Genomic DNA, 26,921 nt, shown 5'->3' with positions numbered 1-26,921 from the left:
TTGCAACAGGAGCCCTCCAGTGCTTATCTGCAGCAGATACTCCAGCAGAGTCCACCGATAAAAAATTTAAAATATGTAAAACAAAGGAAAGAATAGACTGTGGAGAGGAATGATGAGTCCCTAGTTCCCCCTTTTTTTACTTTAGTAAAATATGGTTTTTTTTAATAGTTCAAATTTTTCTTTTCTTTTTTTTTTTTTTTTCATTTGGAAAGTAACAGCGACCAAAGATCTTAACGTGAGGTCTAGGTCACATTGCATGATGGGCAGCATGTGATGCTCCCTGTGCTATGTGAGGCCAGGAGAGCCTTTTGTTGGTTCCACCAGGCCCTTCTGGATGGTTTGGAAAGGAGAGGGACTTACTCTCGTTGGCCAGGTTCTTCTACATTTCATTATTCCTGTGCAATGAGGTAGTGTGTGTGTGAGTGTGTGCGGTATGTGTGAGTGCGTGTGGTGTATGTGTATGAGTGTATATGTGTGGTGTGAGTATGTGTGTGGTGTGTGTGAGTGTGTGCTATGTATGTATATGAGTGTGTTCATGGGGGGTTTGTGGGGGTGTGAGTGTGTATATGTGCTGTGTGTATGTGTGCGGTGTGTGTGGTATGTGTGTTTGTGTGTGTAAGTGGTGTGTGTGTGTGTGTGTGTGTGTGTGTGTGTGTGTGTGAAATGGTGAAAGGTAACTTGTTGAAGAGCAAACAACAGGAAAGAAATCACACCTGAGCCATTTCACTGACTCCAAGTCAAAAGCTGTGTGTAGGCTGTATTTCACTGAGGCACACATGTGTGTGGCACATGTGTGTGCATGTGTGTGGGAGGAGTCAAGGTTGATGCTGGATGTCTCCCTTAGTTGCTCTGCACATTAACTTTTGAGACAAGGTTTCTCCCTGACTGGTCACTGAGCTCCACGGATCTCCCCGAGGGACATTTTATTGACTGATCCATCTCTCTAGTGTAACTGCATACATATCTGTACTTTCAAGAATAACAGGGCGGCAGCGGCGGCGGCAGCGGCGGCAGCAGCGATGGCGGCACACGCCTTTAATCCCAGCACTTGGGAGGCAGAACCAGGCGGATCTCTGTGAGTTCGAGGCCAGCCTGGTCCACAGAGTGAGTTGCAGTATAGCCAGAGCTGTTACACAAAGAAACCATGTTGTTCAAATAATAAAACAAAACAAAAGTCTCCTGTAAGAATTAAAGGTAGACATTGAAATATCTCATTCCCCTGTGTCCCAGAGGCTACCTGGGAAGAATTTGTCTACAAAGATACAAGGAACATATGAGCTGTGTGGATTTTAATGAGATTTCTCCTCTCCTTGATGGGCTGTAATTAACCCTTAAAGGCTAAAACTGTTTCCTAATTGCTGTGTAGATCTCCAGTTATGCACAAATAATGTCTGTGGGCTTTCTGAACCAATCCTGCAAATGTTTTCTCCCAAAGACTTTGCTACAAAACATTCTCAAACTTAAAATAAGGTCAACTGTCATCTCAGTGTGTACAAGACTGGTAATTTATTCAAACACCTAAGTGCTTAAGCACTAAGAATATGTGCTGTGTAAATGCAAACTGTATAAGCGACATACGCTGGTCTTTCCATGCAGAAAATGTTGGCTCTGAAGGGACCACGAGAGCACCCCCAGCCCAGTCCCTCCTTGGAAGAGGAGGAAGAACACGATGTCTAGCTCCCAGAGGGATGGAGCCAGGTTCTGAGCCAGCCCTTCTGCTCTGCCATGGTGCCTTTACTCCTCCTCCAGCTGGACGAAGTCGCCTAGCTCTACAGATGCTCCATTTGGTGGCAACCAAAACAGGACCAGCTTTGCTTTGAGACCAAGCAGCTTGCATTGGCATTTCACGCCCAGCTTCAAGGCAGAGGCCTCATGCCGATAGCACTCTCACTGACTCTGTTCTTTTTCCAGAGAACTGGAGTTGATTTGTTCTTGGGCTTGGGTCACATGCTCTTCCTAAGCCCATTCATATAGAGATTACATGGGTTATGTTGGCCCCCATGCCATTACCACACCTGGTCACGAAGGGATGGGCATTGTGGTGATATTTTATTTGTGCTCTAACAAAAAAGCTTGCCTGGGGACCAGAGGAAAAAGCCAGCCACAATATTAAACATAAAAGTCAGGCAGTGGTAGCACACACCTTTAATCCTAGCATTTGGGAGGCAGAGATTCATTCGGATCTCTATGAGTTCAAGGCCACACTGGGAACAGAATCAGGCATGGTGGCACACGCCTTTAATCCCAGCACTAGTTAACCATAGAGGTCTGGAAGCCTGTACAGACAGACAAGAAGTGATAGAGCTGGGTGGAGAGAGGAAGTAAGATGGCATGGCACAGAAAGGTATTCAGTGTGAGTATTCAGGAAGTAGCTCGCTCTTGGGCTGAGGATTTCCTAGCAGTAAAATCTTGCGGCTGGCTTGTTCTATTCCTCTGATCTTTCAGCTTTCACCCCAGTATCTGGCTCCAGGTTTTCTATTAATAAGACCATTTAGCAATTCATGTTACAGGGCATATTAGGCCTAATACCATTTTTGAGCTCAGTCAGATGTGGGATATGTGAGCATATTGGTCCTATGCTGCTGCAAGCTGCAGGAAAACATAATGGAATCCAGCTACTATCACAAAAGCTACTACTTGGAAAAGTCAAGGACTTTTCTGAAGGTCAAGCCATGGATTAAGAAGTCTTGGTGAGCCGGGCGGTGGTGGCGCATGCCTTTAATCCCAGCACTTGGGAGGCAGAGCCAGGCAGATCTCTGTGAGTTTGAGGCCAGCTTGGGCTACCAAGTGAGTTCCAGGAAAGGCACAAAGCTACACAGAGAAACCCTGTCTCAAAAAACCAAAAAAAAAAAAAAAAAAAGTCTTGGTGATATTTTAGCTTTTGTATGTATATATTAGCTGGTTCCTAAAATGATTTTCTTGTGTGCTTCCAAGAACTCCTGTGGTGTATTTATCTAAAATACCTATCAAGCATTCAAGGCCAAATGATCTCCTGAACTAAGGTAACACCCTTGTGGAAACAACACCTGTCTCCAAGGTCAGGTGGATAGCTTTATTTCTTGTGCAATTTAAGCTGAGACCCTCCTTTCTTATACAGCCTTACTAACATTAAAGACTCCTAACATTTTTACCTAACCACTTCCAGGAATGTAGATTAAGCACATAAATTCCATTTTTGATATACTAACCAATATTAGCTCTCAGTTGACCTCCTCCTTTACCATTCCCCTTTTGGGTTGTAAAGGAAAGCTGGACAGTCACTGCCTGAGGAAAATTCTTACCTGCCTTTATGACCCTGTAAGAACTCAAGACTGGTGACTTGGCTGGAGGGGAAGGATTGCTATTGCTTGGGTTTATAATTGTAAACATCAGAGACTTATGGTGAATTTGAAGGATTTGGAGGAGTTTTGAAGATTTTGACTGGAGAGGATTTTAACTAGAGAATTAGATGGAGAACTAGAAGAATGAGATGGAAGATGAGGAAGAGCCAGATGGGGGAGAATGAGATGGGTAAGAAAGAGATTAGAAAGACCAAGATGGGGCAGAACTAAGGTGAGAGAATTAATAAAGAACTTAGAGGGGACAGCAGATAAAGGCAGAGAGAAATCAGGCAAGAAAGGAGCTAGGCTTGAGAACAGAACTGTAGCTGTGTAGATAGAATCTCATCCCAGAGGAATAAAGTAGACGCACTAAGAGCTCATTGTACTGAGATTCATTTCCCAAAAACAATTCACACCATTCATAGCTTCTCTTCTGGGCCCCTGGGAAGAATATTATTAAGATAGGTCCTTAATAATATTTGAGACTATGCCATTTCTGAGCCTGATCAGAAAGCAGGTATGTGGGCATGTTAGCACCCATGCCATTTCCAGCCCAGTTCTGTGGGGGTTGTATGGGACATGATGGCTGCCATGCCAATCCCAAACCCAGTCATATGGGATGTGTATGGGCATGTTGTGCCCTATCCGATTTCTGCACCTGGTTATCTGAAGGGTATATGGGCATTTGAACTGTATGTCTTTCCCAAGATGTGTGGGTGTGTATGAGCATATTAGCCTCATGCTGTTTTCAAGCATAGTAAAATGCTGGGGTACATGGGCATGGTGGAGCCTATGTAGTTTCTGAACCCATCATATAATGAGGTTTCTGGATATGTCACCCTCCATTTGATGTCTGAGCCTGGTCATATGGGAGACGGTTATGGCATGTAGGCACCCAGTCATTTTTGAGTGGGGCTGTATGGGTATATGCCATCTGTAATCCCTGTCAAAAGGGGAGAGCTATGGGCATTTTGGCCCCATTCCATTTTCTGTTTTAATCATATAAGAGGTACATGTTGGCTTCCATGCCATTTCCAAACCTGGTTATGTGTGGGACTGCGTGAGCTTGTTGACCCCATGGCATTTCCAAGACTGGATAGAGGACAGGTGTCCAGGCATGTTGGCTCCCATGTAATTTCTAAGCCTAATCATACGTGCAAGGTATATGGTTATGTTGGCCCCTGTGCCATTTCCAGTTCTTTCATATGGGGTGGAGGGGGGCTATGAGTATGCTAGCTCCCATGCCATTCCCAAGCCCGGTCATATGAGAAGGTACATGGGCATGCTGATTCCCACGCCATTTCAGATCCCAGCTTTATGGATGGGGTGATACATATGGCTCCTGAGGTATTTCCCATCCTGGTCATATGATGGTGGTGTTTGTGCATGCTGGCCCACATGCCATTTCTGAGCCTTGTCATATGGAGATGTGTATGGGCATATGGGCACCCATACCATTTCCAAGTGGCATAATATGGGGGGTTTATGAGCATGTGGGAAAACATGCCATTTCTGAGTGGCATAATATGAGGGTTTTATGGGCATGTTGACCCCCATGAATTTTGGAAGTGAGTGAAGAGGCATGTGCTGGCCACCAGTTGGTGGCTCAGAGACAATGCCAACATGCAAACAGGCATTCCCAGGCCACCAAGTGGCAGTGCAGATACATAGCAAGTGTGTAAACAGGTGTGTACAGGGAGCCATGTGGCTGTCTCAGGACATAGCATGTGTGAAAGAGTGCCTAGGTCACTAGATGGCAGCATTGGTACATGGCAAATGTGTGAACAGCCATTCCCAGGCCTGTGGGTGCTGTGGATATGCTGCTTTGATAGAGGAATAGACCCACTGCCTCCCAGAGTCCGGCAGTGAGCATGGTTCCTCCAAAGCTGGCGGTGAGCAAACACACCATCACCATGTTGGGAAGCTGAGGTGGACGGAGCATGCTGCAGTTTAAAGCAACAGGATCACAATAAGGCAGATTCAGATTGTAAACCTCTAAACAGTTTACAATGTGTGTAAAAATTATGTAGACTTGGAAGAGAGAAAAAGGAATATATACAGTTATGTAAAGAAATGGTTTTAAAAAATAAAGTCTTTAAAGAGAAAGTAAAAGTAATATAAAAAATAAGCCATGTAAAGATGGATATCACACAGAGAATCTGGATTGTGTTGTCTTTGGGATTTTTAACTGCAGAAAGACATTTGATTGTAAAGACTGCTCAGGTAAACAAATATGTATATTTTAAAGGTACCTTGACTTCAAAATTTGGATCTAAGGATATGCTGCTTTGGAAAGGAGGTTCTGCTTTTGTTTCCACAGAAAGCCAGAGGCTATGGATTTGTTCCAGATTAAGATACATCAGGTTTGACCAGCCAAGACCCCCTGAAAGGTCTCCCATGACACCATGGCCCAGATGATCCAACATCCAGAACGGTTTCAAGGCAACTGGCTCAGACAATACAGTCTCATGGACACCACAGGCATGTGAACAGGTGTGTTCAAGTCACCATATGGTGGTGCTGGAACATGGCATGCATACTAACAGATGTGCCCAGGCAGCCTGTTGGAGGCCCTGGTGCACAAGTAGGTGTTCCCAGGCTGTCACTTGTCAGTAATGGGACATGGCAGGTGTGCAAACAGCCATGTCAGAGTCAGCACATTGTCGTCCTGGGACATGGTATGCGTGTGAACAGGAGAAGATGGTGAGAAAGTGTCACTGTGTGTCCCCAGCCTGACTTGTAAGGGACAGGACAGCCTCTTTCTCAGAGCAATTCACCCTGAGAGGCCCCTTCCATGTTGTCACAGTAGGAGGCCACACAGACGTGCACTAAGGTCTCAGTCAACAGCCCCCATCTGATGCCAGATACAGGAGTGAGTGTGGAGATGATCCTAAGCTGGGCTTTCCAACCACCCACTAATGCCTGGAGACAGCCCTGTCCCCACTAAAGCCTGGTTGAATTAAACGTCCTGGTTAAAAGCGATGGTATTTTCTGGCACTAAATTCTGCAGTCTTCTGATACATGATTGTATTGTCTACTTGTTCACTGGGGGACAGATACACGACAAAGTCATCTTAAGAGAGGAAGGGTTTATTTGGCGCACAGTTTTAGGGGACACAGTCCATCATGGGTGAGAAGATGTGGTAACAGGAGGTGGTTGGTCACATTGTGTATGCAGTCAGGAAGCAGGGGCCAGGAAGGATGATGTTGCTCAGCTCACTTTGAGAGAGCAAGGAAGGATCCAGTAGCTAGCTGGGTTCATATACCTGCTGGCAGCATCAGTCCTGGGACTCACTAGCAAACCCTGTGAACTCCTCTAGATGATCCAAGGATGGCAGGTCCGGCATCTTCTCTGCCCTCTGTCCATGCCTCCACTCATCCTGGGCAAGCTCACCTGGGGCTGGCATTGTTTCTCTCTGTGGGTTCTAGCCTCCATTGTGTCTGTTTATGGATATGTGTGCATCATTTAGAGTTAAATTTCGCTGTGCTAAAAACACCCAAGCAATAGTTCCAAATATGATGTCTAATGCTCTCACGTGAATCAAGGCAGTGTTCAGTCCTGGTTTGTTATGACTCTGTGATGAGCAGGACTCCAGGCTACTTCTGCTACTGTGCTACGATTCTCAATCCTGGCCTCTACTTCATGGTGCAATGTGGCTGCTGGGCCTCTTGCCACCATGTCAGCATTACAGAAGGCTAGAAGAAAGAAATAGGCAAAGAGGAGCACACTCCGTTCCCAAAGTCACATCCCATAAGTTGTTGCACAGCCTATTGGATGAACTTGAATCTTCTACCTGTACCTAGTTGGGAGGCACAGAAAATCATGCTTAAAATCAGAGATCCAGCAATCCTGGAAGACAGCTAGCTGTCTTCGTCATGTCGTATAACCTGAGTGGAAGGTTCCAGATGTGATGCCTGGTGACTGGACCCCGTGGTCCCCTTCCTGGCCCCGCCTCCGGCTTTGGCACTTGATGTTGCCCTTGGAGCAGTGTAGGGAGCAGGTGCACATGTCCCCTGGCGTCTCCAACTGGGACAGGATGATTTTGATGATCAGGGCCAGCCAGGCCATCCCGAAGAGGATCCATAGGGAGACGATGTTCTTGTACCATATTGGGTAGTTTCGAGAGGGGTCCATCCCTGGGGAAAAGGCAAGGCCAGAGGAGGTGGTGGCTGAACAGAAACTGGGAAGCCTGAGTGACCGACAAGGCGAGTGGAATGCAGGATGCCCACAGACATGACATTCCCAGTCTGTGGCTGTCAGTCTGAGATTCCAGGAAGCCTCTGGGATTAACTGACACCTTATATCTGGAACCTTTTCTAGAGTTTCTCAAAGTGCCTTCCCCAGGCTAGCTCCATGGCTGCCACCTGAGAGCCTACTGTAAAGGCAGGTGACCGATCTCACCTTGTCTGGTGAGTTGAAATCTCTGGGATGTCTCAGAGGCTACAATTTTGCAAGTCTCCAGGAGAGTCTTTACTTGTTCTGTTTTCCGTGTTCAGCTTTTATTTTGTGTTTATTAAAAAAATATTTTTAAAATTTATTTTTATATGTATGAATGTTTTGCCTACATGTATGTCTATGCACTGTGTGCACTCCTGGTGCCTGGAGAGGTCAGAAGAGAGTGTCTGATCCCCTAGAACTGGAGTTACAGATGCTTGTGAGCCACCATGTGGGTGCTGGAAACTGAACCCATGTCCTCTGCAAGAGCAGCCAGGGTTCTTCACCCCCGAGCCACCTCTCCAACCCCTGTTTAGTTATTTGTGAGACAGGATCTCATGTAGTCCTATTTGGCCTTGAACTTCTGATCCTCCTTGCCTCTGCCTCTGGAATGCTAGGATTATAGGTATGTGGCACCACACCCAGGTTTGTGGTGCTGGGATCAAGCCCAGGACCTCATGGGATGCCCTTCCCACTGCACTACAGCCCATCCCGTCTGTCTCATTATTGTCTAGGCTGAAATGGGGCTGGCTGTGGGAGTCAGGGAGTTTAGAAAGAAGATGAGGAGCTGGAGAGTGTCCCGCCTCAGTTCCTAGCGGCTGTGAGTGCCCTCTGAGCACCCTGCACCTGTGACAAGGGAAGTCAGTTCCCCCACCGCCCTACCCCGCTTTAGAAACCAGCTAAGGCCGACTTCCAGGCCTGCTTAACTTCTCCAACATGCCCCTCTGTCGTTCCCATCCTTCCTTGTTTCTCAGGACCCTGGTACTGGCAGTTCCCTCAGCTCCCCATGGCTCTTCTTTCAGCTGCTCTTGACCTGTTCTTTCCCACTCCTCTTTACGTGTTTGCTCAGATGTCCTCCTGGAGAAGAGCCTGGCTCCCCGTCACACTGTTGAGGCCCGGGGGTCTTTGCTGGGAGCCGCTCTCTTGGCTAACAGGAGAAGCCTTTCCCAACACTGTCTCTAGAGTCACGCAGCCTAAAGCCCCGGGTGCAGAACACTCCCAGACTGGAGCAGTTCGCTGTGGCTGGCCCTGGATGCCCTGACATACTGGGTCAGTTGGTGGCCGAGGGAAGGGACCGAGGCCTGCTCTGCAGCATTGTTCCCCTTCTGTCTGCTTCCCAGGGACCTGGCCTGCCCTCCTCATCTGAGCGGGAGCACGTTCACAGTGCTCCTAGTAGGCAGATCTCACAGCCGGTCCTTCCTTGGGCCGTCCTCCATCCGGTCCCGTTGGCCTCACTTCAGACCTGGCCTGTGTCGTGGGCCCTGGCTGGCAGCCAGCATTAAGTTGGTAGAGTTATGAGACCGACGGTTTGCTTCCTCTGGGTACCAAATGAGATCAGTGGAGCTGTTGCTCCTGGGCACAGAAGCCGGGGGCCCTTTCTCCCCTTGGTTTAAGTTTTGGCACAGGAGTTGGTAGCTGAGCAGCTAATGCAACTGGGGATGAGGGGGGAGCCTGTGGCTGGGCTTTGGGGGACTCTGACTACTGGCTTCAAGTAGGGAAAATGACATCCCACGACCAGGTGTGTGTGTGTGTGTGTGTGTGTGTGTGTGTGTGTGTGTGTGTGTGTGTGTGTGTGTTTATGGGGTCAGCATTTCCACCCAAGAAAGCAGTTGCTCCATCTCTAAAGGACCAGGCGAGCTGAGATTTGGAGAAGAGGTGTGCAGAACAAGTGTAGTTGGCCTTAGGCACCTCCTTGCCCTTCTCCAGGCCTCAGTTTCTCCATGGACCTAAGCCAGAGGCCTTGCAGATGAAGGAGCCAGGGGCTCTCTGTGTGCAAAAGTACAGAAATAATGAGCAGCTTCGAGGACCTCAGCACGCAGCTCTGTTCTCCCAGCAGCCCTTCTGGCCTCCAGGACTTTGGACTGGAGCTTCAGAGCAGGAGGCCAAGCAGACTGTCCTGCCCGTTCACAGAGCAGCTTCCTGGGCAGAGACCCTAGTGGCAACCTCACTCCTATAGTCAGACAGGTTATGCCGGGTCTCTGCCCTTCCTGGAGGCTGGCTGATGCCTTTCCTCCCATTTCCAGCATGCCCATGTCCAGAGAATGCTCCCTAGTTGGAGAACTAGCTTGATTTTGAGACGGTGTCTTCTAATGTAGACCCATCTTTGAACTTAGATCCTCCTGTCTCTGCTTTCTTAAGCACTGGGACGGCAGGGTTAACCACACACCTGTGTTTAGTTGTATAATTTGAGTTCTACCCTAAGACTGTGGGAAACCCTGAAGGTTTTCAAAAGAGCTAGGCATGGTATATGACCTGAAGTGCCAAGGGAAGAGACTAGAGGGTGCATGACCCCCTGAATGCCAAGCCTCACCATGCTGTGTGGATGGGAACCCTTCAGGGCTGGGCAGGGCCCAACCCATGCAGCTTTGTGCAACAGTCCAGAAACAGCAGAAGAGAAGACACCTTCCAGGAATGTCTCCTGAGCCGAGGGAGGCAAGCCTGGACCGCCATGTTGATGGCTGCAGCTCTCCCCAGACACATGTCCCCACTATGGGGATGGAGGTAGGCATCTGACCCATTTGGAAGAATCTGTCCAAGTCACTTCTTCCTTAGCCACAGGTTGGAGAAGACCAGTCTGGGATAGCAAGGCCCCTGATATGAGACCCTCCCCTCAGGGGAGGAGAGGCCTAAGGCAGAGGACCTTGGAACCCAGAGGCCAGAAAGCAGTGATGGGGCCCCCAGCAAGCCCCAAGCTGGATCCTTTACTTTACAGTTAGGGATACTGAGGCCCAGAGAGGGTTCTAGGACTAGCTTGAATTTTGGGAAGAAACAGATTAGAAGTTGTATCTCCCTGAGCTGTCTCAGGCAAATGGCTTGGCCTCTTGGGTGACACTCACTCTGAGTTGCTGGCTGAGTGAGTGGTTTGTCGTCTTGTCTCAACAGTCCCCTGAAGGAGTATGGGGAGGGCCCCATTGTATAGGACTGTCCTCTGAGCCATACTGCCACCGTCTTCATGGATCAGCTGGACCCACTTGCAAAAGGTGGTCACAGCTGGACTGCTGATCTTGTGGACTGACGACCTTCTCTCTCAGAAGGGGCGGTGGGGCCAGCCATTGGACCCTCACCCGAGCATCCAGCCACTCCTTCCAGCCCTAACTGCACGCGGTCCAGGGTGTCTCGGAGGGTGAGCGTACATAGGCTGGGGAGGACTAGGGGAGGGACTCTGTCTTTGTAGCCATGGAGAGGTTGCCATCCGTGCTGGATGAAAACCTTCCAGGACAGACACTTTAGTGTCACCCATGCTCCTGCCTGTGACCCTCACTCGTGCTCAATAAATCCAAGGACTCCCCGAGGGGAGCTTTGGTGGAAGCAAACTTTGGTTTCTCATTGGGACCTTAGAAAGAGTGGGGAGGGATGTTTAGTCCCCCAGCCCCAGCCCAGGAGAAAGTTATCACAACACTCGGTCCTCATCCCAGAGCCATGGCCAAGGCTGCCCCGGGTAGTGAAGAAACCTGTGGCCTTTACTCTTGGATCTTTTCAGTGCCAGCAGGAGAGAGAGACAGAAACAGAGACAGAGACAGACAGACAGGCAGGCAGGCAGGCAGACAGACAGACAGAGGCAGAGACAGAGGCAGAGACAGAGAGATGCTGAGGCTGCCTGGAGCCACTGTTCCTCCACTGACACGCTTGCCTCCACTGTCTCCTGCAAAATCAGCGTCTCTGGGGTGCCTGCATGGCCCAGGGGACAGCACTAAGGGACCCCATTCCAGGGAGACTGAGTGCTCTGAGTTCCCTGATTGTTTCACCAGGGTGGGTAAGAACGAGATGCATGGAAGTCAGGGAGGTCCCAGGGCTGTGTGTCCCTCTAGGGCGCCGATTAAGCCCTTAGCTTTGGAGGACAGCTCCACACTGGCAGGCAGGACCTGAGAAATCACAACCCACCACCCTGGGAAAGGAAAGAGCCTACTTAGGTGGAAAGCGGTGCCCCAGGCCCACCAAGCCACCCACATGAGACACCAGTCACCCGCAGCGCACTCCCAGGCCTGCCTGGGAGGTCCCGGCAACTGGGTCACCCCCTCTTCAGCCCAGGGCCACTCACCTATCACGTAGTCGCCGAAGCCCACCGTGCTGAGTGTGATGAAGGCGAAGTAGAAGCTCTCCACGTAGCTCCAGCCTTCCATGTGGGAGAAGAGAAGTGGAGGCAGTAACAGAAAGAGCAGAAGGCCTGAGAGCAGCGCCGCCGAGCCTGCCAGCCACCGTGCCTGCGCGGGGTCCTGCAGCACACAGCAACGGTCTGTGGCTCTGTCCTCAGCAGCAGGAAGGGGATGCCCCCACGCCCACCTCTCCAGCTTTGTGTCCCCCCACATTTCCTTCCAAAAGCCTTGGTGGCTTTGAGTCCTCCCAGCCTTCTTGCGCCCACCATGGACACCTTAACGATCAAAGACCCTCTTCTGGGCTTTGCTCCCACGACCTTACCACCCACTTCGTCTTCCTGATCCCACTCCTTCTGGCTCCGCACTCTATTTCCACCACAGTCCCCCATCTGGAGCTGACTCATCCAGGGTCCCGCAGTCTCACCTGCCAGCTGCCCCCCAGCCGTTGGACACATCGGTGCACCCCTCGCTGCATAAGATGGCCCAGCCGGTTGAGCACCACCAGGTTGAGCGGAATCCCCACGAGAGCAAAGAATATGCAGAAGAGACGGGCAGCCATGGTCTCTGGGCTCAGGTTGCCGTAGCCTGATGCAGGAGGGAGGGGTATTTAAGGGGACCCTTCCCCCAGCTCTGGGCATAGTCTCTGTGGCCCTCTTGTTCCACTCCCACACTGGGGGGGGGGGGCAGCTGGTTGCCTACCCATGATGGTGAGATAGAGCGGGGCTGGCACATCAGGTCACAGGTGGCCTGTGGAGCTCTCTGGCTCCACTTCTTGGGCTGTGACCCCTGCAAGACTGTGGGAACCTGGGCAAAGGCCTTGGTCTGTCTGAGCCTGCTTTCTGGACCTTAAAATGGGCTGCAGGCATTCAGGCATTGGTGTGATGAGAGGCCACATTGGGGACATACAGCAGGTGGGAAGGTGAACCCCTGAGCTTTGAGTGGGTACCCGGCTGAGTGGGATGACTCATGATGGAAGATTACCATGAGGGCATCTGGCCTGAGAACCTCGGAGGTCTCTTTCTCTGGATCTTCCACCCCCTTTCCACTCCTATTTTATTTTGTTTGTGTTCAAACAAGGTTTTGTGTTGCCCAGGCTGGCCTCAAACTTTTTATGTAACCTTGAGCTCCTGATCCTCTTGCCTCCACCTCTCAAGTGCTGAGATCAGTCATGGCTCCAGCAGAGGTGGGTGTTCTGGAGGTGTGTGGGGGGTGGGGTGGGGTGGGGTGGTGGGAGCTGGGAAGACAAGACTGGGCTCAAAAGGATGCTGGTCAGGGATGAGGGAAGATGGAGCCTGAGCCTTCAGTGGTGTGAGCCTGCCACCCGGTGGACAGTCCTGGGTCATGCAGGTGATGCAGAGGACAAGGGCACCAGAGCAGCCGACCAGAAATGTTTCCTGGGATCCAGGGCTTTCTGTGCACAGTTTCCACACAACAGCTTCAGGTGCTTTCAAGACAAGTTCCACCTCAGCTTGTCTCTGGAGGGGAAATGTGTCTGGAGGATAGTGATAGGGACTGAGGGGTGCTGGTGGGCTGGGAGGGTCTATGGGGCTGGGTTGGGTGACCAAAGTCCTCCAGGGCATCAGTCCCCAAACTGGAATATGCATACAGTTCCCCTGGTGTCTGATGAAATGCAGAAACCAAGTCCACAGGTCCTGAGGCATGAGATACTGCCTGCAGGAGTGTGGGAGTGTGCTTGCAGATATGACTGCTTTACAGGGGTGACACCCTGTGACACTCTCTGGAATGCCACCACTGGCCCCTCAGGGTGAGGCTACCTTCCAACCCCCACCAGCTTGTCCTCATGCTGCCCTTACCGATAGTGGTGATGGTGGACACGGAAAAGAAGAAAGAGCCCACAAACTCCCAGCGCCCCATGCTGGTGGTATTGTCCAGGAGGTAGGTCCCATCTTTGTATGCTTGGATGATGCCCTGGGGGAGATGCTGCAGTAATCAACAGGATCTTGGGAGGGGAGACTGGGCCCCTGCACCCCAAGACATGCCCACACCCAGGTCTATAGCCACACCTACACCCACACTTTTACAGGGCCCTCATGTTGTATAGACAGTTTCTCCAAAGTGATACACTTCCTCCTGAAGAGAGGAGAGAAGCTCCCATGACTTACAGGCTCAGAAAGTTACAGCAGTCACAAGCCCCTCCCCCAAGTTAAATTTCACATAACAACTGCTGAGGAGAGGGGACTCTTCAGTAGAGCAGCCTACAAGTTGTGCAGTGAGCTCTAGGGATGTGAAGTGTCACTCCTGTTGGGGTGGACGTTTCTGTGATGTGGCTGCTTTGAGTCACCCACATTCCTTCTAGTAACCCCAATAACTCACTGGTTCACCCAGCTAGAAGTGGGTGGGATTGTTTCTTTGGTCAATCATTGGTGCCCTATCTGGCTTGAAAAGACTTTTTCATGTGTGTAGGGCCCTGGCCCTTCCATTTTGAGCAAGCTATTGCCTGCTTGGTGACCTTGACCAGATGTCCTCCCTATGCTGATTCCCTGCGGGTTTCCTTCTTCCTAAATGCTCACTGAAGGTTCCTTGTTCGTGTATCCTGCATTTGGTATAAACAGCTTAGATGCAAGAATGTAGAACATTGGGTAGCGAACTTCTGCCCTCCCGGGTTCCTCCATTGTGCTGTAAGCCTGTATTTAAGTTTTCCTCCCTCTTTCAATAAATGGCATTCGGCATTCTGCTGTGGCAAATGACTGGCTGTCTCTTGTCTCTCTTTTTTAATCCACAGCCCCTCGCTCGGACATGGTGAACAGGTGGTGGTAGCGCAGGCGCTACCGCAACTTATGTGTCCCCAGAAAAACTCACACAATATCTCCCTCCTTATTCCAAGTCTGTTTGGGGCAAGGAATCACTGCTTCTACTAACCAAGGGGTCTGCAGAGGCAGAGATCATGGGGACAACCCTTCTCCTCCTTCTCCTAGAGCCAGGTTCTAGGCTATCTTACAGGCCTAACTACTCATTTGCTGTCTAGCTCAGTCCTACTCTTGCAGGAAGCAATAGGCAGATGTTGCCAGAAGACAGACATGACCTCAGTCTCCAGTGGGACAGGAGAACTGAGTTAACGCTGATATGGGGCCATCATGACTGTTTTGGGTATGAAGGAGACTGTGTAGGAGGTCCTCAGTTTCTTCACACCTCAGTTTCCTCATCTGTAAAATGGAACACTAACAGTGGTGAACAGTTGCTGTCTTTTTAGGGATACCACACTGTGGGAACACAGAGATGATGGGGCTTCGTGGGGGAGTGTCACTTCAGCTGGGCTTCCTCGGAGAGTCTTCTCACTGAGAAGGCTTTCAGAAGGCAGGGCAGCAGGAGGAGAGGCTGGCAGCTCATACTGTGCCTTGGACATAAAATCATGGGATTCTGAGAAGCATCCAGGTACACAGGGCTACACAAAAGCAGCCTCCGGGTGATTGACAGGCTCCGCTCCTGGCTGTGCAGCCTTGCATCGATATTAAATCTCTCTGGGCCTTGTTTCATCTCTAAGTGGAGCCACGGTTCATCTCCTAATGGGGATGGTAGTATCTGCTAGTGAGACATGTGAGACGGGGGCTGGGCAAGGGAAGGGCTGCGACAGGAGCATTTACTGGTGATGGTCAGACAGATCCAGCCCGACTGGCCTGTCCAGAGGTTGGAATGAAAGGACCAAGCAGATGCCATAACAGGCTGCTCAGTCTTCTCTCAGAGATCAGGCCTCAATTTCAGTTTCCTGAGACTTGAGCAAGCAGTTTCTGGGAGGGCCATGAACAAAAGACAGTCCTTGCAGTAGCTCCCTTTCTGCACGTACTCTGACTGCTCAAAGTTCAGCCAGATGTTTACTTTCTGGGGCCCCTCACCAACTTAGAGTTATGTGCGGTACATGCTTGGCCAGCCAGCCCCCATGGTGGCTCAAGGACAAAGCCTGGGACTTGTGCTGGACTGCCCCCAAAGTAATAAATTGTAACCACCAACCAGTAAATTCAAAGGTTACATACCCTCACCCAATTAAAAGAGAACAGAGATAAAAATAAACCAATCCGAGTTGCACCTGTGCAAAACTCCCCCAACGCCCCTGAAGGGCTTGTGGATTTTGCCTTTAAAAAGCTAGCCACACAAAGAAAAAGCAAGTTCCTCCTGGCCTCACGGTTACTACAAGTGAGTGCTTTGGATTGAGCTTCCCTGCCCACGGCTTGTAAACAAACAGAAATAAACCATGCTGTTGCATTCTGAACCTAAGGTCTGTGGTGGTTATCTTTGGGGTCCCAATCTGGGCATAACAGGAATTCCACCTCCACTCATTGTCCCTTCTGCCCTACCCCAACAATTTTCTCTCCCCAAAGGGGATTTGGCTTCCGTTTAAGGATTTGGGGACACAGGTCCTGCCCCACTCTGTAATGGAACCATTGCAAGAGAGTCAAGATTCTGCACCGAGGCCTGTGGGTCTAAGCTCTGTCCCTGCGCTTGAGGGAGGGATGTGCAGCAGACTAGTAATGCAAACGCTGATTTGCTCAGCTGCCAGCCCCTTGGTCCACGGGGGCCAGGAAGAGCTAGCTCTCCAGGGGAAGCCCTGCCAGGATGAGCCATCTCCTTCCTGCAGACCCTGCAGCATCCCCATCCTCTGAGGATCCTTTGACTCAGTGACCTCTGTACTCTCCCCTGCTCTGCCCCTTTTCATCCCTGCCTGGACTGCAGGTGGGGAGGGTTTCTGCTCTTAATGTGCCAATGTTTCAGGTAAAGTGACCTTAGCCCTGGGTCCAGTCCAAGTCCCCTAACTCTCAGCTCCCTCTTACCTTTGCTCTGGGCCCGGCCCAGACAAGCATGCTTGAGCCCTCTTTTACCCACAGGCATAGGCTGAGCCCTTTCTCCCAAGTTCCCATGCTCCCACCAGGTCACATTCCTCCTTAGAGTCTGGCCACGCCCCCAAGGTATTTGCTCCTCCCCTGTCCTTTGAAAGACTAGGTGTGGCCTTTCATCCTTGGCCCTTTGTCTCAGTAAGCCCCACACAAGGCTGACCAGACCAAATGCTACCTGTCCCCATGATGACCCCATCGGACAGCCTTGCAGCTTGTGACCAGGGGAAGCGCGCCTCTGTATTCCTTATGGTGTGTTCTGGACGGGTCTTCCTACAGGGCTAGTACTGCCCTCTCACTACCTTAAAGACAGAGCCGGAGACCTAGCCGCTTTCCGCTGGGTCCTGCCGATCCCCGTGGTTACCCACCCCCAACCTCACAACCCTGTTTTTCCCAAGCCTGTCTACTCCACCTCTCTAAGGGATAACCATGCCTAGTGCTTCACTGCCTGGCAGAGCACTCTTCATCCCTGCTGTGAGCTCCCGCCCTCTACGCCCCCACCCCACCCCTTCTTTCCTAGGCTGGCTTCACTAGTCCCCCTAACCTGTATCAGCAGGTCCAGCGATGGGCCGTCCAGACATGTGAAGTTCTGTAGTAGCATCCACTTGTCGCGCTGGAAGATGCGGCTGGAGTTCCGGGCCGCAGGACCTTCCAGTGCCCAGAATACACCGGTGCCCAGCGCCAAGTAAGCCAGGTAGGTGAGCAAGAGGAGCCCTGTGCCTGGTACCCGACAGCCCCGGGCCCAGCAGGGTGCCTTAGGAGATCGCGGTCCGCACATGGTGGAGAGGCCAGAGCCCAGGAGCGCTCTGGTAGACAGGAACCGGGAAAGGGCAGGAAAGGCCGGGAGGGGCTTTTCTCTAAGCAAACGCCTGCTTGCCGGTGGCCTGCTTCCCTCCGAGGAGTGCAGCCCTGCCCACCCTCAAGGATCCCATCCCAGTGACAAAAAAATAACTCGCCAGAGAGTTGGAGTGCCCACCTCAACATTAGGGGAACAGTAAGGGCTGCCAGGTAGTCACAGGCGAGGGGAGGGAAGGACCCGGACCCCTACCTGCCCTGCTCAGTGCTTCCCTTCAGAGGGAAGGACTCCTGCAATCCAGTGTGGAAGAGAAACTTCCAAAGTTTATTGTCACAGGGCTCCTGTCTAAGTTGTGAGACCAGGGGCTTCCTCCAAGTGCCTGCGGGTCAGCACCACACTAGGTTCCCCTACAGTAGGTGCTCTCCAAGAAAAAGGCCCCAGCTAGGCTTTGTCTGTGTGTATGGGAGGCAAGAACATGTGACCCCAGGCTCATCCTTGCTGCTCTGGAGGAGGTCTCTGAGTTCCCATTCATCCAGAGCAGAGGCAGGGCCAGCACGTATAGAGCTGATGGAGGCCTTCAGATTTCAGTCTTTTCCTGAGTGGCTATAAGTGCGGGGTGGGGGTAGAGAATGTCTCCACGGAGGTGGGTTCTTCCCAGGGACTCCCTTCAACCTCCTGGACTCCCCCAATGCTGCAAACACACAGACACTTAGAAACCTCCTTGCAGCTGGGGAGAGAGGACACTCAAGGAAGAGCTAGCTCCTAATCCTTTTAATGCTGGGCATAGGGGCAGATGGACCAGCCTCTCCTTCCTTCTGGCCCAGTGCTGAAATCTGGCAGAAGGACCAGGTGCGGATGGGGAGTGTGTTCCCATGGGAGCCTAGGCCCTGGAAACTTATTCTGTAAGGCTCCTGGGGTCTGCTGCCCCTTCAGTTTCTCAAGAGGAGTAGTGAGGACCAGGAATGCCCCATGGGTCATTTTCAGGAAAGTGGTGGGACACCCAGAAGAGATCCCAAGCCTTGTTGGGGGAAAAACCTTTTCACTTGTGGCCCAGGAGAGCTGGAGAGTGCTGACAGGCAGCCTCTGAGTTCAGAGTCCTGCAGCTGTGGGCCTCCTGAGGGCGGTTTCCTGTGTGCACCAACAGTGTCCCAGGGTGTGTGCCCAGCTCCGATCCCCCAGCCACCGCCCTGAACTCTTCATTCTCTCCAGTTTTGTTCCAGTCAGTCAACGCTCTGGGGGTGAGGCACTGGGGCTGCCTCTCCATGTGTCCAGTCCTTCCAGACTGAAGACGCAGCAAGGGTAGGGACAGTTACTGTCATGTCCCCAGACTTGGTGCAGGCCTGGCGCAAAGTGGGGGCTTGTTGAGTGCCGAGTGTGTATGTAGCAACTAACACAAGAACCAACTCCATCTTTGCTCACAGTCTAAGGACTCCTGCTGGTGTGTGAAGGTGGCGATGATGTAGGTTTTTCTGGGTCCTCTCTGGGGGACCAGGGAAAGAGGCTCTGAGGCCAGCGTGCAAATATTCACCCGTATAAGTCTCTGATTTTTGTCTCTGCATCTCCCTTAAATTACTATGTAGGCACACCTGTCTCCATTCTCTCTGGAGAATTACTGACCACCCTTTGTGGGAAGTGTGTGGGTTGGAGAGGAAGGGCAGGGGATGACGTAGGCTTGGGGTGGTGAGGCAGGATGGGTGGCTGGAACACTTGGGGATTTCCTGAGGTCTGGCGTCAGGGTCAGGGTCTCCTCCATCCTTGAGGTCCAGACCTCTGATGAGCAGCCAGAGACGGGGGCACCTGTGCAGAAGCAGGAACCCCAGGCTGAGGACACTGGCAGCCATGCCAGCCCTAGGAGGATCCATACAGCTGCCAGACTCCGGTACATGGTGATGTAATGCTTGCTGGGTCTGTGCCTGCCAGGGAAGGTGATGGCTGGTGTCTGAGGGCACAGCCAGCCCCAGATTCCATGGGGTGTTCTCTCCCTGGTCCTCGTAAGAAGGGCCAGTGACAGAAAAAGCAGAGACTTCTGAGGATGCCACCAAGAATCCACAAGGGTCCCAGAGATAACCAGCCTCTGCTGGTACCTCCATGTACCCCAGGTTCTAGTGAGTGCCCACCAGGGTACCTAATTATTTCATTCTCACCGACAACGTAGTCCCCGAAGCCAATGGCGCTGAGGGTGATGAAGGCAAAGTAGAAGCCTTCGCCAAAGCTCCAGCCCTCCACATGGCTGAATAACATGGGTGGGAAGATGAGGATGACCAGAGTCCCCAGGATCAGGAACAGAGCAAGGCCCAGGATCTGCAGGAGCTGCAAAGGGTGGGCCTGCCTTTGAGAACACTTGGAAGGGTCTGGGAATATATGGGGAAGGTCTGGGAAGAGTTGGGTGTGGACTGGGTGATAAGCCTGTGTCAGGCCTCCCGGGGCAGGGGATGTGTTAATTGGTCAAGGAGGGAGACCCCTTTGAACTTGAGGATTACGCTTGCATAGGCTCTCTCAGGGACTCAGATCTGGGATGAGGCAACTATTACCGAGATGTCCTAGTCCTTCTGAGGCAGTGAGCTCTAGGGCTCACTGGGTGGCCTAGAGACTGTTTGGAACCACGCAAAAGGATGTTGGAAGTCCATGATGAACATGGAGACATGACATTCAAACTTCTGCTCCAAAGAACTACCTGGCCCCTGGGCACAATCCTCCCAGAGAAGTCGTACCCAGTATCTGGCCCTCAGCTTTTGGCAAGTCGACTCCATGCTCTCATGTGTTGCAGAGAACTTTGAGGTCATGCCCTGTGCAGCCTGAATCACTCTGCTGCGTGTCTCCCTGTTCAGCCTTGCGGTTGTCTGAACTCTCAGGAGTCTGCCCTTAACCTCATACACCCAAGCCCATCTCCACATTTGCAGCTGTCTGTCCCAGGGGCTCCAGAAGATACCATCCTACCTGGGAATGCCTGAGATGGTCCTCCCACCTGTCCAATGTGGTCAGGTTGAGGAAGACCACGCTGAGCGAGATGCCTAGCAGGGCATAGAAGACACAAAAGGCCTGCCCCATCTCTGTGTGGGGCGCCAGGTTTCCATAGCCTGCCAGGCAAGGGAGTGTGCATATCAGGGGAAGAGAGAGATCAGAACTGCCTTCTGCCAGCAGCTCTAGCAGAGGCTTGTCTCCATCATCTCTGGGGGAGGAAAAGAAGTTGTTCCCATGGCACTCATCCTACCCTCTGCTAGAGCAATCTCTACTTACAGAATTCTCTTCTCCAATGATGCTGCCTCCATGAAGCCCTCCCGACTGCCACCTTCTGCCTTCCTTCCAGGGAATCATGTTTTGTGTCATTTCTATTTAATTATCCCATTTGCCTTATGTAATCATAGTAATTCAATCCCTCTTTAGTGAATTGGGAAGCCAAGCCTGGGTTATATCTAAACTCATACCCCAACCCGTATTCTAACACTCTTCCTGGATTGCCAAGGAAGGTGTTTGTGATTGGATTGTGGCTTCACTGAATGGAAGGGAGGCCTGTGTGAGAGGCTGAGGTGGGTGGAGTCGGCTTTCTGCTGATATCCCATCTCCTCGGGATACTGGGATGTCACTGCAGTTTTGAGGGGCTGCCCCTATGCACAAATGACCTCTCTTTACTATCTCTCTCTGAGAGGGCGTTCTGGTCTGTGGCCAGGTGCACAGAGTTGGAGCATTAACACACCAGAACCAGCTCTCTGCCAGCCAGGACTGAAGTCAATAGAGGGACCCATGCTTGCCTTCATGCAGCTGTGCTGAGGAAGGGCTCTGCCCAGCCCCTCAGAGGACCCGGGGAGGTGAACCCAGCCCGGAGCAGCAGGGTTTACTGCCTTCCTCTGTAACTGTCTCACCACGTCCCCGTCTGTGCTACCCTGCATGAACCACATCCTGGAACCATGGCTTTTGGAAGCGATCCCAGGCTGAGCAGGGCCTGGGGAGGCCCCTCCCTCCCCGCCCCCCCTCTCTCCGCCCCTTTACCTATGGTGGTGACCACTGTGCCTGCCAAGAAGAAACTGCTTCCGAAGTCCCCGTTACAGGGGTTGGCGGAGTTGCCTTTGGGGTTCATGCCTTTCACCCAGGCTTCCCGGAGGACCTGGTGAGGCGGCACGGTCAGGAGGGGAGGGGCCAACGACTGCTGAGGGCCCGCTGTCACCAAGCAGCTCCCAGGAGGATGCTTTTGTGAGCTCACGTTTAATAAGTCTCTTAAACAACATCATTCCCATTTCACAGAAGGGAACATGATCTCTGAGTGGCTAAGACCGAGTAGCCGAGGCTGACTGAGGCATGTGCTCTGATGGGTGGAGAGCCAGGGGCCTAAGGAGGAGGTGTGGAGATGCTTTTGGTGACAGAAATGGCACACACATATACACTAGTTAGGACAAGATGAGGTTGACGTTGGATGCTTCTGGAAGGGTCTGCTTGGGAAGGTGGGGTCTGGGGCTTCCCTCCCATTGGGTATGTGGTGGGAGCCTGAGAGCTTTGGGCGTCCAGGGAGCTGGCCGCTTTGCTCTCTAGCGCCCTCTAGTGAGCATAGCCCACGCCTGCAGAAGAAGTTACATCAGGGACCCAGGAGAGAGGCCACGTGGGCCCATGTAGTGTGTTGTCTGTGTGCTGTGCCGTGCTCTGTGTTACACGGGTGTGTATGCTTTGTGTGTCTGTGTTTTGTGTTTCTAGGGCAGGGCTCCCTCTCCCCAACTCTGGCCCTCTTTCCTCTAGCTGGAAACTTGTCCCAGAGCGGCACCAGCTCATTCTTGTTCCCGGGCAGTGCTCCAAAGGTGGGGGAGGGGTACTGGGGGGAAGTATGGCTGCCACTCCTGCCTCCCTTCCTGTGGAAGCTGGTTTCCACTTGCTGGGTGGAGGCCTCCTGGCTCTCACTTGGGCAGGAACTAGCTTCTTAAGACCTTCCTCTTTCCCACACATGCAGAGAGCTGGGCCAGACATTTCAGAGCATGTCCCTTCCCTGGAGACCCCACTCTTGGGGACAGCATGTTCCCAGGTCTCTGACTCTCCCTCTGCACCTCTAGGCCCTCTGTCCTGTGAAGAAGGGGCTCTGAGCGTGGCTGGGTGGCCTCAAGTGGCTGCGGCATCTTTATCTCTGAGAATCCAATGGTGAAGGAGAAAGAGGCAGGTCTGCAGGTGTCCTCATGGAATCGTGTTTGAATACTACATTCAGCACCGTGTTCATGGCTCAGCGTGTGAGTTTCCCAGGACTGGGTTTCCTCCAAATGTTACTCCAGCATTTCTCTGCCTCCAAGCTCTGCCTGCCCCGTCAGGAGACTGAGGACTTTGAGGGACATGTTTCCTATCGAGTCCCTGGTCCTACACACTGGTCCCTCTAGTGTGCAGTCAGACCTAGATCCTTGTCCTTAATTGCAGAACCAGTTTGAGCCTGACCACTGTCTGTCCACTGCTCGTTCCTGGTTCCACCTCCAGCCCAGGGCTGAGACAGGAGAAGACTTGAGGTGTCCCTGTCTCTGGCTCACTCCTGGGATGTTGGGGTACCTGAAGATGAGCACCATCACTGAGTAAAATGTATGCATGGAGTAAGGAATGCTCTGATCCTGGAAAATCAGGGGCAGCACTCTCTGCTAACATCTCATCTTGGAGATCAGCTGCTCTCAGTTCCAAGAGAAGTCTCCGGGCCTCAGCATCACCTGGTGACCTCACTCAGTCCCTGAGTCAGCAGGTCTGAGTGGGTCTGCAACTTGATTTCCTAATAAGCTCTCAGGTGCTACCTGTGGTGGTGGAGGTGCTGGAGGTGGTCCATGGACACTACCTGGAGAACTCTCACTTTCGACAGCACCCTGCCCCCAATGTGTGTGCTAATTTGTGTAGTGAAGAGTAAAGAGCACCCCAGCAAGAAGCATGGGTGTGAGTTCTGCCTCAGCCAGTGACTGAGCCCTGGTCCACACCCTGCATCTCCCCGGGCCTCGGCTCTCACCTATAAGTTGGAGATGCTGATCGCAGTAGACAGCTGGGAGAAAACACCCGCTCAGCCCCACGATGGGGAGCCACAATGGAACGGAGGTCTGGTCCCCCACCCCTCAACGCATGTCAGAGACGCTCACTAGTGCCCAGTTATCACTCTGCCAACGTGCTTGGCCATTGTCCACCAGCTCAGCGAGGGAGCGAGTCTGGTATGACAGTTGGTCCTCACCTTTATCTGTGTCTCCGCCCAGGAGCACACCCTGAGAGCCAGCAGACAAGCATCAGTCCTGAGAAGCGGAGAGTGTGGAAGGGGAAATTTCTAGAGTGTCTGTATAGCAAGTGACAGCTCAGGGAGATTTTACTGCTGTCGAATGTCGAGCACAGACAGCACCCTTGTGTGTGTGTGTAATACATGCTTGTGTGTGTGCAGACAGTTGTGTGCATATACATGTGGAGGTCAGAGGTCACTGCAGGTGTCACTCCTCAGAGCCATCTGCCTTCTTATTTTTAAAAAAGATGTATTTTATTTTATGCGTATGTACACTTTTTCTGCATGTATGTCTTTGTACCACATGTGAGCCTGGTGCTCACAGGATCCCCTGGATCCACCATGTGGGTAGGGAATTGAACCCGCGTCCTCTGGAAGAGCATCCACTGCTGTTAACTATGGAGCCATCTTTCCAGCTCTAGTTTTCCTTCTTTAATCTCTCTCTTTCTCTCTCCCTCCCCCTCTCCTTTTCTCTCCTTCCCCCTCTCCTCTCTGTCTCTCTCCCTCCCCCTCTCTCCTCCCTCTCTCCTCCCCTCTCCCTCCCCCGCCCCATCTTTCCCTTCTTCTCTCTCTGGTGCACATTTCTGAATGTGTGAGTGTGCTCAGAGGAGGCCTGAGTGGGATGCCTGTGTCTTCCTATCACTTCCCACCCCATCGCCTTGGGTCTCTCACCAAGCTGGAAGCGTGCCCTGGGCTGGCCAATGAGCTCTTGGGGGACCCAACTCCCTCCGTGTCCAATGCTGGGGTCACATGTACTTGCCATCATACCAGAGTTTTCCCTGGGTGCTGGGAATTCAAATCGGGTCCCCAAAGAAAGTCCTCTTGCCCACTAACCTGTCTTCCAGCCTTCTGCCGTGTTTTCTGAGACCGTTTCTCTGACTGGCTTGAGTGGGGCTTGCCTATTTGTCAAGGCTGGCCAGATAGCCTTAGGGATCTGCTTGTCTTGGCCTCCCTGGTGCTGGGTTAACAAATGTGCTCTGGGTTGAACTCGGGTCTTCAGGCTTGATGGAAAATTCCTTGGCCAGCTGAGCCGGCTCGCTTGCCCCACACCTGGATTTTTCATGTGGGTTCTGGGCATTCAACTCAGATCCTCATATTTGGATGGGAAGCACTTAGGACAAGTGATTTGATCAAGGCCATATAGTGGTCTAGCTGCAGACGAGGGTCAGGCTCTGGACTGGGTTTCACCAGGCTCCAGTTCCCACCGCCCTCTCTCCAAACAGGATTCAACCTCTGAGTGGTGGCTCTGCACCTGCCCTCGGCCCCTCCACCCACCTTCCGCTCTTCCTGTCCCACCCTTCCTTACTCCCTCACCTGCACAGACTTCTCCTGGCCTGCTGGTCCAGAAAGCTGTAGTTCTCTAGGAAGCACAGCTTTTCCAGCTGGAACCGGTCCCTGGATTGAGCCGCTGCCTGTTTCTCCAGCGGCCGAAAGATGGTGGCCCCAAGCAGCAGGTAGCAGACATAGGCCGTAAGCAAGGGCAGTACCCGGCCACCCCAACAGCTGCAGAGCCCAACGCAGGGCATGCTGTGGCCAGGATCCTGCCGCAGATGTCAAGGTGGCTGTGGGAAGAAGGGAGAAGAGGTGAGAGCCCCTGCGACTGCTCGCTGTCCACCACACAGGTGTCTGCGGCAGGGGAGTCTGTTTGAACAGTGTGGTGTGCAGACAGGCCCACCGTCCCCTACTGGACCTTATTTTTCTGTGCACAGCAGCAAGGCAGCAAAGTGCATGGGCCCCTCAGAGATGCCCACCGTCTTCTCCTGAGCTCACCTGGCCTCATCCTCTGCTTCCAACTTGGTGTGAATATCTGTGGGACAAATATGGTCTGGTGTCCACTCTGCTGGGTCTGATTCCTCTCATGGGAAGGATCCCAGCCTCAAACATGAGAGCCTGGGAGGTATCCTGAGGGTGTGGATTAGCCTTGCTTGCAGGATGAGTTGACCTGTCTGTTGGGGGAACCTGAGGATGAGTGACCAGGGTGGCAAAGGAAACAGCAGATGACATCCTTGCTCTGAAGCAGTATCAGTTGGTGCTGATGCCTGGGGGCCCTGGTGGTGTCATGACTGCCAATGGTCTCAGCCTGGCTTGAGACCCTGGAGCAGGTTACCTGGAGGATGCTGAGCTCAGAGACAAGAGTGTGGAGAAGACAGAGGACAGAAGCGAGTCTCTGCCCCCATGGTGCTGTCAGGGACTTCACAGGTGGAGTCACGAGCGTCAGTGCACATTTGTGACAGATGCCAAGCTTCATAGAGATTACATAGTAGTTCACCCGGCATGCTGCTCATGATACACTTCTTTATTTACTTACTGATTTTTAGGATTTATTTTTATTTATGTGCATGTGTGTGTATGTGTGTGAGTGTATGCCATACATTCAGGTGCCCACAGAAGCCAGGAGAGGGTGTCAGATCCCCTGGAGCTGGAGTTACCAGTAGATGTGATCTGCCCAGTGTGGGTGCTAGGCTTTTAACCACTGAGTCATCTCTCTTGCCCCTCATCTTTTTTTTCTGTTGACACAAGGTCTCATGTAGCCCAGGTTGGCCCCAGACTAGACATGTAGTAGAGGATAACCTTGAACTGATCCTCCTGGTTTCTACCTCTCTTGGGATGGGATTACAGGTGTGTACTACCATGCTTGGTTTATGGAATGCTGGGGCCTTGACCCACAGTTTTGTGTGTGCTATGCAGTCTACCAATGGAGCCACGTCTGCGTGTCTTTTGGTGTCCGTGGCACTCAGCACAATGCCAGCACTGATGCCTTCTGTTTGTGTGGAGCTGTCTTGTTTTCATTGTGAGCCACCTGACCTCGGGTGCTAGGAACTAAACTTGAGTCCTCTTATAGAGCAGGGAGTGCTCTTAACTGTTGAGCCATCTCCCTAGATATATTTACTTATATTTTGAGCTAAGTAAATTTTATTATAAAAGATAAAATATTAAAAAAATAGAAACCCTCACATCTCCACAGGTCTATTTTCCTGCTGGTCTCTTCAGTGGCAGGTTTGCTTGGTGGGTATGTTCTATTATTATTTTAGTAAATTGATTTATTTTCATTAATTTTAGAAGTCGGCTTATGAAGTAATGGGGTTCATTGTGGAAATTTTATCCGTATCTTGTTTTTATCCATTGTTATACTTCGTTCTTCTTCATCTCTCCTCACTGCCCCTCCCCACTGCTCTAATTTCATTCTGTGATAAAACACCCTGACAGGGAACTTGGAGGGAAAGGGA

The 26,921-nt window shown here is 51.9% G+C and overlaps 2 protein-coding genes across 2 annotated transcripts; both read right to left on the bottom strand.

Annotated features, from left to right (window-relative positions):
• Window positions 1-6,503: 6,503 nt before the first annotated feature.
• On the bottom strand, window positions 6,504-17,471 carry LOC131926164 (potassium channel subfamily K member 17-like). Its single transcript, XM_059281444.1, has 5 exons — window positions 17,238-17,471; window positions 13,664-13,778; window positions 12,274-12,434; window positions 11,795-11,969; window positions 6,504-7,457 (listed from the first exon to the last, which is right to left on the bottom strand). Exons 1-5 carry the CDS (start codon window positions 17,469-17,471, stop codon window positions 7,195-7,197), a joined length of 948 nt encoding a protein of 315 aa, XP_059137427.1. The 3' UTR covers window positions 6,504-7,194.
• A 1,242-nt stretch (window positions 17,472-18,713) lies between these two features.
• Kcnk16 (potassium two pore domain channel subfamily K member 16) lies at window positions 18,714-25,220 on the bottom strand. The gene is given in 8 exon segments (XM_059281443.1): window positions 18,714-18,771; window positions 19,107-19,320; window positions 19,323-19,396; window positions 19,615-19,799; window positions 20,427-20,566; window positions 21,477-21,591; window positions 23,567-23,686; window positions 25,029-25,220. Coding segments are annotated over 8 exon segments (1,098 nt in total).
• Window positions 25,221-26,921: the final 1,701 nt, after the last annotated feature.

This window comes from Peromyscus eremicus, chromosome 16_21 (assembly GCF_949786415.1).
Source record: "Peromyscus eremicus chromosome 16_21, PerEre_H2_v1, whole genome shotgun sequence".
NCBI lineage: Eukaryota > Metazoa > Chordata > Mammalia > Rodentia > Cricetidae > Peromyscus > Peromyscus eremicus.
The sequence above is the reverse complement of the archived record's forward strand: the minus strand, read 5'-3'. Positions and strand labels throughout refer to the sequence as shown.